The following is a 12,890-nucleotide window of genomic DNA, read 5'->3' on the forward strand; positions in this document are numbered from 1 at the left end:
CGCAAACCAATCGTATCTACTCGGCCATTTCCGTCACCCAGATAACTGGTTCCCTATACCTCTTACCAGTTTAAATTATGTATATTTCTGCTCATAGAGGGCAGTTATTCCTTGCACCGGAAATAGAAGTCTAACGACAATAAAGCGCTGAGCTATGCTTAGCGCTTTAAAAAACATTGCTACAACAAAACGGAGAAACCCTGTTTTTATGACCATTTCAACGCGAGTTTTGTGTAATATTTCACAATTCTATATGTGTGGTCTTATCTGCAGGATAAAGTGTGATGTGTTAGATATCTTAGAACGCTATCCCATTATTCTATAATCATTTAGCATAAATGTTTTCATAATCAAGAGAACAAATTTACCTCGTTATAACTTTATTAAAAGCTTTCATCATTTAAAAAAACACATTGATTCATTTATATCATTCAGTGAATTGCCTCTTTGAATCCTTTCTCACTAGTAATCTAAGTTTTCTGCACAAACTTAATTGCATGTCCGAGTCATGAATTGTCCACACCTTAATACCACAGTGCACGTTGGAAAATCCTTAAACAGCATCACACGCACGTGTTTGATAACAAAAAGAATTTTCCATAAGAAATATTGGAACACATAGCGATATTAAATGTGTGGTAAATAATCTGTCGCAGGTTTTGTGTCATAGAAGTGTTAGAGATCAATCTTTTGCGATTTTTCTTAGTTGCATACATCGTAAAGAAGTTTTTACAAAATTCGTTAAACTATATTTTAAAAACCCTATGCATGTTGTTATGAAGAAACAGAAACTCCTCTTAACGCATGTACTAATTCACTTTGATTTAAGGAGCACTTCGTATGTTCGCAGCATTCAAAGAGAGATAACCTTAGTCGTGTTCTCGAGTTTTTACAATGAAACACCACAGCGCTGAGGATAAGGAGGTAATAGTTGATTGTCGATTCTTTACCTGAAAAACTAGCAGTTTTTACAATCTCGCGTCAGTTTTGGCGAAATTGATACAATTGTTTTCAGCATTATACTCTGTATTAAAATTTGATATTAAATTAATTTGGTCATTTTTAAAGTGAAACTATCATTTAAATTAGAACGATATTTTCTCTTAACCAGTCTTGGAAAATGAAGTATGTAAAATCCAGAAGTCACTTTCCAATTTTTAAAGATATTAATTAGTCTTGTGATCATGATGAGGTTCTGCTTAAGCCTTTGATACATGTACATTATATCGTTTTGGGTTAGTAATTTGACAGCACAGAATCGATGGTTAATTATGTCTCATTGTTATGTTTAACATGGAGAGCACACATAAAAAGATATATGGATCATGTGCGACATCAGCAATTCGAAAATGGCATTGAAACATGTATGCTTGCATCAAAAATTAAAATTACTCAATCTATAATCTCAATAATTTAGCAGTCTGGTTAAATTTAAACTTTTTGAAATGCACGTACAAATGGAGCAAACTTTTATGATATGAATTTTATTTTTACCCCTGGGAATCATGATTTGAACAAACTTGAATCTACCCTACCTGAAGATGCTTACACACGTTACAGCTTTTCTGACGGATCGGTTTCAAAAAAAAGAATTTTTTTTCTATATATTCCTGCGTAAAATTTCGACCCTAAATTGTGGTCATACTTTACCTCTGGTGATCATGGTTTGAACTTTGAATTTACCCTACCTGAGGATGTTTTCACAAAAGTTTCAACTGTCTTGTTCAAACGGTTTTTCATCAGATTTTTGAAAAATACCGGCAAATTTTCAATTTAATTATCTCCCTTTCAAAAAAGGTTTGACCCTCCGTTAGGGGTTGAATCCCTTTACCTAAAGATACGTTGTGCCAAGTTTGGTTGAAATCGGTCTACTGGTTCTGCAAAAAAAAGGCGAAAATGTTAAGTTTACGGAAAGACAGAGGGACATGGGACAAAAGCTCACTTGATCATGAGCTTTCGGGTCTGGTTAGCTCAAAAATAATTGAGCAGTGAAGTATTTTAAAAGAGTTTTTTGTTTAGAAAGGCACACGATATTACGCATATCCAATAACATGAATTATGTGAAGAAAAAAACTAAGTTCATTTCAAATTGTTACTTTTTGAGTTGATCTTGACGCAAAATGTAATAACGCAAAATGTAATACTAGGGGCTTATAACATTCTGTGATGTTCTACATTTTTCGTAGCTACATCTCATATATATATATATATATATATATATATATATATATATATATATATATATATATATATATATATATATATATATACACACACACACGTGATGTGTTTGCTAACATGACAAATACCAGTATATATATATATATATATATATATATATATATATATATATATATATATATATATATATATATATATATATATATATATATATATATATATATATATATATATATATATATATATATACGTGATGTGTTTGCTAAGTTAAACATGACAAATACCAGTCTACATCTTGTATGATTAAGCCAAAATTTCCAGACCTGCAATTAGTGAAAAATTACTTGGTGACTCAATTTTAACTTTCAATAGCTAGTTTAAATCAAATTTATTAATAACTTCTTGTTTATTACATTTTAATATTATCTACATATCGATTGTCTATCGCTTACAAATTAAGATAATCTTTAAAAAAATTATTTGTCTGAACATATTCCGGTATTTGGCCACTTCGTCTGACTTCTATTGAAAACAAAAACTAGCATTTCTTGTGTATATAGGAATAACCAGAAAGTATAAAAAACAATTATTGTATTCCTAATGATGAATCATCATAATTGTATTGTGTTGGGACCACAATTAAAAATATATTGTTTTCTAACAAATTTTATTCTAATGGTGAGTTCGCTCTTTGAGCTGTCAAGATCTTTAGACAGGTTTAAGATAGAGAGTATTCAATGTAATAAAAATAACATTTTTTTTTAGAATCAGAACCCCTCTTACGTTATACTGAACTTAATCCAAATAAGTATTATAATAGATATATAAATTAATTAGTTAATCACTTTTTATTATAATTAATTGAGATATATAGGTAGGCAATGATTGATAAAATTTCAATCAGGAATTTCAGATGAAGGAAGAGAAACCACAACACAAGTCAGGATAAGCACTTAATTTTACCGCCATCTACAGTTTTTACACAATTAGAAGAGCGCTATATGGTGTGAATTTTATATACATTGTAAGACAGTGTCAAATTTCCATCAAGCTCAAATATGTATATTTCATGAAAGAAGCATCAACAGAAAACACACAAGGCTTACATTTTCCTCAGAGATAGATTAGTTATTGGATCTTGGGCAGATTCTGCCGCTTTGAAAGTTGAAAAATTTGTGAAAACATTTCGCACCGAACAAGCTACAGTTAGGTCTCTGTCCCATATATGGCAGGTAGATCAAACTACGTACATCTATGTAAGCAAGGATGAGTGAGACTGACGACAATGCTAAAGGTGTTTTAAAGTCAGGTTTGCGGCTTATATTCATGTATATCATTTTGTTCACTATACAAAAGTCTTTCTTCGTCCATGTATAAAATTCAAATGAGTTTACCCGACCCGTTTATAACAAGAGATGTTTGTGAAACACCTATGCCCCCCCCCCCCCCCACCAACACCACCATCCGAGACTTATGCGAAAACTGCAAGAAATTCGAATTGTTGCAAGTCCAAGGTGCATAACTCTGTCGATTGATCTTACCAAAAATCAAACTTTACCTAGATACTGAATATTATGATGACTTTGTACACCAAATTTCATTATGAACAGTATGTACAACCTCTGCGAAGAAAATGGACGGAAAATGTTGGTGTAACAACCGACAGACGGACATCAGCAAAGCCATATGCCCTCCCTTTTTCGAAGGAGGCATAATAAAAGGTCAAATTGCATAATTTTATACTGTCCTTTTAACAAATTGTAAACAGTTTCGTACATTGTTATTATGAATATGTATGTTTGATTTTATATAAATGTTTGAATGTAAATCCATTCTAACAAGAGCTTGGACTTTGGGTATAGTAGTCTCAAACAGCAATGTGACGTAGGCTTGTCTAATAGTAAATTCATTGCTGGCCACTCAGCCGTAGATCATTGAAATCAACAAGATTTGTCTGGGTTTTTTTTTTAGCTAAGACTACGCAATCAATGCATATTTCGCTTGAAATCAACGTCATTGGTAACTTGTTTTGATGCAAGAAATAAATAGTTACGTCCTACCGAAAGACCAAGGTCTTGTTTAAAAATGATTCTAATGCAACTGTCTATAAGAATGTACTCTGATAAGTTGTATAAAATTGAACTGAATATATTAGTTTATCTCATGATTCGTTCGAAAAATTGCTAAATTAATTTTAAAATTTAGCATACCCGACAAAAGAGCGCTCAAAACGGACCTGCAGATTTTAGTGCGATTAGATTGTTACATGCATGTCTAAAATATTAAAATTATTCAATGTTTAATCTCAAAAAAATTCTTGGACTGTTTAGATCTAGACTTATTCTAAGTAAATACATATGTTCATATGGTGCAAACACAAGCGCTTGTTTCATACAGGAGGTCTAGCTACATGTAATAGACATACTGTATGAAACAAGCGCCTGTAGGTGCAAATATTAAAAATAATTTACTTTTATAACGTATCTGCAGCTGCAGTTCACAGTTTAAAAAAGCAAAGTACCGATTTTAAACAAACGAAAAAAAACTGTGACATGATAACTCGAGAACTGAATGATATCAGAATATATCTAATTACATGTAGTTATAACAGTTACAATTAAAGCTAACAGTGAGGTTTGCACAAAACACCTGCTAAATTAGGTATGACTTATACAGTGTACATGTGAAGATAAAAATCAAATTTTACATTGCATTTTGTCGGTTAGAAAATTGTTTTTAAAAGAAAAAAAAACTGTATTGATTTGCCATAAATGTATTTATATATTTACCATTCAGTGTATATTTCCCCTTGTCTGCATTGGAAATCTGCAACGTTCAATTTCCTTTGAATACATTTTGCTAATTCATGCGCCACGAGCAAACATATAAACGTCAGAACGCGTTTTGCGTATAGATCTATTCATCATTGTAAGATTAATTGAAACGTTCAAACTTACTTAACTAATTTGATATGTACTAGTGGGAAATAAATAAATCGTTAAATCATATCTTTTCGTCAATAATAAAATTTTTTCGACACAGTTCCTGGTACTATATTTTTTGTCGCGGAAGCGAACTAAATAACATGATTGTTCATATGGCTGGTCCATGTATGTTTCATATTCCTGACTTACAGCGTATATCATATAATATATTGGCTTTAATGCGACGATACACAAATATTCTATACAAACGGACTTCAATATCAAAAATAAGCATTGAATGCTTATTTTTGGATGTCGTCGGTCCTAAAACACATCAAGCGGTGCAGGCATATTATCTTGTCTGCACCGTTGATGTGTTACAGGACTGACAACACCCATAGGCATAGGCATTCAAATCCTTAAATGAAAAACGCGGATATGTCCAATATAGCTGAGTAGTTTTTTTTATTATCTCGTACACATGCGACTTAAATGCATGCCTTTTTTTCTAAAAAATGATTTAGTGGAGTATTTCATTTGATAACACCTCTACATAGCAGCCGTGTGCTGTACATAAAATCGTCATCTTCTACCAATATGTCTTTGTTGTTATCGAATCTTTGCAATATATCTAAAGGTTTTCTTAACATTTTGAAACTTATTTTTTCAAATCATAGGTCTAAGACCTACTTTGAGCAGAAATTTAAGGGAAAAAGGAAAAAGGATGTAATGACCCTCTCTCTCTCTGTCTCTGTCTCTCTCTCTCTCTCCTGGTTCTCTCTCTCTCTCTCTCTCTCTCTCTCTCTCTCTCTCTCTCTCTCTCTCTCTCTCTCTCTCTCTCTTGTTGCCAAAGCCATAAATAAGAAAGAATTGCTGCATGAGAAAGGACTACTAAGTGGGGTTTTAATATATTAGTCCATGCATTAGAAAAGACTCTTCCATCACCCCCACAGCTATTAAATCTGTCTCAAGCCTCTGAATATACTATATCTTGGTACATTTGTGAGCTAAAAACTCAGATAAAGTGTTTTAGATAAAACTTAATATGATACAATAGAAACTCAGCAGAAATCAAAAGTATAAATAACAGAAAGGACCCCTTCCAATGAAGATTCTGAAATCTTAAAAATAGACAATGATTCCACATTATTTTTACTATATAAATGATATTTAATTTATTATACAATATAAAAAAATGTTTATTTGACAGAAGAACAGATTTGCAGTTATTTTTAATATATGGACTGAAGTCTCCCTTTTGGTGCACAAAAACAGTGTGCGTATAGTGTGTACATTTTATAAAATCATAATAAAATAATAACCACGTGGCCGAACAGCTGACAGATGTTGTAAAATACATGTACATGTATAAAAGAGCATTTGCTAAATTAACGCAACAATTAACCTTTAGGTGACAGTCATGTTGATAATAACTTTAAATAATATAGCATATGAGCATGTGATTTTCCACTTTCAATAAATACATGTACTTACAAATTGGTGTACATGTACATGTACTAGAGGGATAAAGAGTACCAACTTATCATGCACATTCCTCCTGTGTTGGCATTTTGTTAGATATAGAATAAAACTAACCCGAGAAACAAAATAATTTTTCAAAAAATAACCTTGCCTAAATTTTTCATTGAAAAGATTCATTTTTTATTTAAAGGGTAAAATCCCTATGTGAGCATGGTGAAAACAACATTGTTTATAAAAGCAGACACTCAGCATTAGACAAATTTGAACCTTAGTAAAAATGAAATAATATAAACATGATAAATAAAATTATTTTTCACGCAAATAGAAATTCTAATTTTATCCCATTCTTTTCGATGTGTGAGACGCAATTCAGCGGTGGAGAAACCAGCATGAATTACCACATCAGTCTTCTCACTCCACAGTCAATTATTCCTAAATAACTAGGAACGAAATCTGTGAATTTCAATTTCAATTCTCAAAACCTCATGACAGGTACAGCCTTTATCTCCTTTTGAATTCTGTGAACAGAATTTAGCATTTATGCAATCAGTATGCACATGTATGAACTGAATTGTTTTAAAGTCTTTAGCTTGGCTTGAAGTTCTGTGAACAGAATTTAGCATTTAAGTCCATCAGTATATACTGGAATTGTTTGATCCTCTCCTGGGGTAGCTCCGCATGCATGTCCTCTTCAACAGGAGGGGTGGATGGTGTGGGCGGGGCTACAAAATTTTGTAAAACTGTCATTTATGAGTTTTAAAACATGTAAATGAATACAAAATATACAGGGTACCTGTAAAGTTCGTAACGAATTTGAAAAGAAACGAAACTGAATGAAACAAAATGAAACCAATTGAAACGAAACCAAAAATGGAAACGAAACAAAGTTAAACAAAATTAGAAATCAATTATGACTACATAAAAGTAAAAAAAAAACCATTTATTGTAATAAAATTTGAAACCATTAAACTTTAACAGTTTGTTTCAAATGGTTTCATTTCGTTTCAAATGGTTTCGTTATGTTTCGTTCACTTTTGTTTGTGATTTTGATGCGCACTTTACAGGTGCTCAAATATACAATATTTAATCTTATCTTTACTCAGAGACTGCAAAAAATAAATGTTAAAGAAGTAGAATTCAAACAGATTTGAAAAATTCTGCTTTTGCATATCATTATGGTCATTTCTGCTTAAATGAATATAATAATGAAGAAACACATTCTGTAACAACTGATAAGTGAATTCTTATCCTCTTACATACAAGAATTTTTAGATACCCTAACAAATTTGTTCTGAATTCTTTGACATCTCCCCTCATCAGGACTGGCCATTCATTGGTGTGCACATTTGAAATCCTGTCATCTAAAGATACTTTGTACCAAGTATTTTGTTTCAAATTGAGTCAGAATATTAAAGACAGAGAGGCAAACTAAAACAAGAGATGTTTGTGAAATACTTATGGCATATGGACCCCTAAAAACTGCTTGATTGTACCCAAAAAGGAACTTGAGTAAGTTGACCCAGATATTAACATGATAAATCTGTATACCGAATTTCAGTATGTGCAACAACTGTGAAGAAAATGAAAGAAAACTCGGTAATTGGAATTTTTCGAAGTCTGTAAGGTGCATAATTCTGTCAAAAATTGCTTATATTCTTAATTTCTAAATATTCTTATGTATGCTGAATATCATTTCAGTTTGTGCAATCTCCGCAAAGATAATGAATGGAAACTGTTGGTGGACTGACCAACTGACAGGCAGACAGACAGCAGCATAGCAAAATGGCCTCCCTTCTTCAAAGTGGTTCATAAAATCAACCAATCATTTATATGGAAATCAATGTATGAATTTTAAGCAGGCTTCATCAAGTGAGCAAACACACTGTAAGTGGATTGATAGCATAAACTGATAGCCTCTGCCGCACTAATCTCTCTTTTGGGCTGACAAAATGACTATTTCCTACATACCAATTTTGATACATGTTCATTGTAACTGCTTTATAAATACATCACCATTCAAATAATTTTTTCATAAACACCTATCAATTTCTTCTTTTATTTCTTTAAAATTTATTGTTTTACAATATTTCCAACACGTCACATCTGACGAAAAACAAAGAAACACCTACTTTTAGTGTTGGTTCTATCTGGTAGCAGGGGTTTGTTTGGGGTCCCCCTCGGTCTCCCTCTGCGTCGTTTGACTGGACTGCTGTCTGAGGATGCCTGTGTAGCAGTATTATCCCCCTGTACCTGGTGTGCTGGTAAAGACTGGGACTGAAATTGTAAATTCACATAAAAATTCTTAAATCTACAGTTGCACCGTAGCTTTAAGTATTGCCATTCTACATGTATATGTTTTTTCATTTCAAGAAAAATGATTTAAAAAACAAAATTGTTTTCAAAAAAGATGTTATAGATGTTTGCAACCTTACAGATAAATTTCGATCCCTTTGCAACAATCTTAGAAGTAAAACTGGAGAGTTTTCCTTGTTTAGCTTACTTTTTAAAAGAAGATGGCAAGAATGTGTTTGTACACCAAATTGCCTGATATGATAAGTTTATATATACATGAAATAATGTAAGAATCTAAGTATGCTGATCAATATAATGGCACCCTTAAGGAAATATAAGTTGATCTTTCTTCAATTCATTCAAAATTCATTTATCAAAAGAGTTCTTTAATAATAAAAATACATGTACTTACTCACAGTTTGTATCAGTAATGCACATGAGAAAAATGTACAATTTATTATGGTTTTAGGTAAAAATGAAAATAAAAATTTTTCAAAATGTCAAGTTATTGGGCCTCAACCTCTGTGTATCAAATGGCAAAGCTGCAGGTCTAAAGCTCCAAGTCTGACAAAATTTTCGAGCTACAGACCTGCAGCTATGAAAATCAGTGAATTAGAAAAGAAGAAATATAGAGTTTGATCCTCACTTTCCTTCTTCCTCGCTTAGACTGTGTATCGATAACAACTGAGTTGAAGTAGTCTGGTCTCTGGCTGTCTCTCCGAGCTCTCTCTGTTCTCCGTACTCTTCTGGTGGATGAGTCATTGTCTGAAACAAAAGCCTTCATATTTAAAAATTGTTTTTTTGTTCATGTTGTTATTGATATCATATGGCCCTGCTTTAAAATACAATGACATTACATTCAACAGTTGCATTCAGGGTTGGCTGGGAAATACCAGTGCTGGGAATTACCTGTGTTAAATACTGGTATTTCCCGTCCCGGTAAATACAACTGATTTTCACTAAACTGGGAAATACAAATATAATCATTATTTATTTAATTTGTTCAATGTAAATAAAACAAATGTTTAGGATATTAAGATATTAACAGTAAGCGTCAAAACACAATTTAGCATACTTTAATTGCCATTTCACTGTCTGTTTATGAATCTTAAATTCACCAGATCTTCTATTCACAGAGACTTCTTTAACTGCTAAGTACAAGTTTTAGTCCAGCTTTTTGAACCCCAAGTTTGGTGTTTTACAGATTCAAAGCAAAAAATAAACTGTTATAATTGCTGTACGTGTCACACGTAAAACTTAAATAATCACACATGTTGTTTTAATAAATAATTGATTTTTGACAGTTTTGAGCTCCTGTTTAGGGGAGATATATACTACAAGTGTGGCTTATTGGTATTCAAGTGCATTGCATGCCGAGGTAGTGACATACTGTAGATTCCTTTTTAAACGCCAGGAATTAATATCCTTGTAAAATTGCGAGAAGCACCCTTCAAGGATTTTAAAATCTTACCATTATTTCTTGAGTGTCAAGAACCATAAGAAATAGAGAAAAAAAGTTCCATGTTCACGATTTTATGTTCCCGTGATTTGTTTCCAACCAGCGGGATCGCGGAATTAAGGACTCGTGTAAGATAAGAAATTTACAGTAGTCACACTTTATTTTTCATAATTTTCTTCGCCCATTTTCACATATACATGTACCAAATAACCAGAAAATGGAACTTTTGATATCATGTTTAATATGATTACTGTATAGATGCACCGACACCTGACTTAAGTCTTAAAAACAAATAACAATGGTGTATGAATGAACCATCTTTGGAATATTCATAAAAAGATAACCAATGCATTACTGGCCAGTCAAAACATGATAAAATCCAAGTCAATTATGAAATGTCATAGCTGACAAGGTGTACTGTTGTCAACATGCCAAAAGATTTGATATAGACTACATGTAAGTATTATAATATTTAGTTGTACTTTATTTCCCAGTATTTCCCGGGAATTACAAGTATTTTCCACCGTCCTGGGAAATATGTGTATTTCCTGCTTTTTAGCCAACCCTTGTTGCATTCAGAGTACATGTACTAATACATGAAGTGAGATTCAAATTAAAGAAGAACTTCTAGCCAGTATTTTATGACAGAATATACATATTTGTAAATAATCTTACACAAATTCAAGAGACATTCACTGACTTGCTACTAGTGATAAGTATTTGCAAACCTTAGGTAATTTTCCAAAAGAGAAAAGAAAATTTATAGTACATAGGTTAAAGAAGGTATGAGAAAAGAAGCAGGTAAATATGATAAATATATAAGAAGTATTTGACAACATTTTTCTTTGATTTTCTGTATCTTGTGTATTGAAAAACAAATCAAATTTCTAGCTAATCACTGAAAAACAATGTTGAATCAATTCAAGGTGAAAAAAAATCTTAAATGTCTACTTATTCATGTAGAAATTTTTAACTGACAAGAATGAAAACAAAATTAATATTTCACACAAGGATTTATGATAGAACTACATGTAGATGTAGATACTTAATGTGTAAGTGTGATGAGAATGCCTACTGAAGTCTAAAAGTGCAAGGTATGAAAAAATGGATCCAAATGAAACCAAAATAGAATACCGTATATCCAGTTGTTGTTTTTCGTGTGTCACAAAATTTGCGGAAATTGGGAAAATACTTAACAATTTTAATTTGCAGCAGTCATTTTTTGCGATATAAAATGCTTCTAATAAAAAATTATACAGGATGTTATTTCTGTGTATTCATATATTTGTGATTTAAAAGGGGTCGCGAAAAAATGAAAAATAGATCATCGCCAAAATTACCGGATACACAGTATCATATTGATTTGTTGAATTTGTTTTGTCAGAATAGAATTTTATGAACATGATGAACACGGTTTAATCATATTTTTTTCTGCAATGCTGCCACCTTCATATCACGCTTTAATTGTTTAAATTAGATGCATAGCATAATATAACTGCGATAGAATATATGTTTAGAAGGACAGACAGTCAAAATGTCATTTATACAAATAATCATATCCCTCTAGTTATATTAGAACATACCTGATGATCCTGATATGAGAGATGGGAACTTTTTCGACCAAAATTGATGCCCACATGAGCAGAACTTGCAGGCAACTGGAATCTACGTGAATATTGAGATTACATGTATAAGTAAATATTCTAATCTAACTGTAGAGCATATTACCCAACTCATTTTATTCTACACTAATTTAGAAAAAAAATAAAGTACATTGTGTTCCTTTTTGTCAACTACATGTATATATCATTAGCTAAAAACTAAAAAATTTCTTTTGAGAAGCCTCCACTTGGGCAGTAAATGCTTGCTGTCATCAGTCAGAAGTGACTGAAATTTACACAGCCACATGAAATGGTTGGTCGACATTCCTCAAGTCTTATCAAACACATTTGCTCTAAGCAATTTTTAAAAGATTTCAATTACACATAAACTTAGCTGCGATCTGTAGCTCTTAGTCTGAAAAAAAATTGGGTGGATAACCTGGGAGCTACAGTGCCTCTTATAGTAAAAAATTGCACTTTAAGCGCACGAAAAAAAATGAAGAATTTAATGGTGGTAATTTTTTTCCACAGAATTTGTGTGTTCATAAGGTTAATTAGTCCAAAAATAGAGCAGTTTTTTGTGCACATTAAATTGCAGTTTTTTACTTTGGGAGACATTGTAGCTCACAGATCGTACATCCGATTTTTTTCTGACCGGGAGCTAAAGACATGGGGTCAAGTAACATAAACTGAAAATGTAAAAAAATATACACAAATCTAATGCAAACACCAAGCCATGTTGTGGTTGAAAAATTCCTCTTGAATGTTAAGATAAGGTACCTGTTGCTCGCATTTTGGACATTTTTTAACAACAGTTCTGTCAAAACTTCGTTTCCTTGCAACTCCTCTCATTGTTCAATTTGTTCTTTTCATTTTTTCCTCTAACCGGAAGTAATTCCTGTTGATTATCGTCCTTGTTCAAGAGGGCGTTGTGAACCGGAAACCAAGATT

The 12,890-nt window shown here is 32.1% G+C and overlaps 1 protein-coding gene across 1 annotated transcript; it reads right to left on the reverse strand.

Annotated features, from left to right (window-relative positions):
• Window positions 1–6,891: 6,891 nt before the first annotated feature.
• Window positions 6,892–12,875, reverse strand: LOC128192929 (UPF0547 protein C16orf87 homolog). The gene is made up of 5 exons (XM_052866013.1): window positions 12,720–12,875; window positions 11,922–12,003; window positions 9,526–9,644; window positions 8,717–8,861; window positions 6,892–7,309 (listed from the first exon to the last, which is right to left on the reverse strand). Exons 1-5 carry the CDS (start codon window positions 12,789–12,791, stop codon window positions 7,173–7,175), a joined length of 555 nt encoding a protein of 184 aa, XP_052721973.1. The 5' UTR covers window positions 12,792–12,875; the 3' UTR covers window positions 6,892–7,172.
• Between the last annotated feature and the right edge of the window lie 15 nt (window positions 12,876–12,890).

This window comes from Crassostrea angulata, chromosome 7, assembly GCF_025612915.1.
Source record: "Crassostrea angulata isolate pt1a10 chromosome 7, ASM2561291v2, whole genome shotgun sequence".
Taxonomy (NCBI): domain Eukaryota; kingdom Metazoa; phylum Mollusca; class Bivalvia; order Ostreida; family Ostreidae; genus Magallana; species Magallana angulata.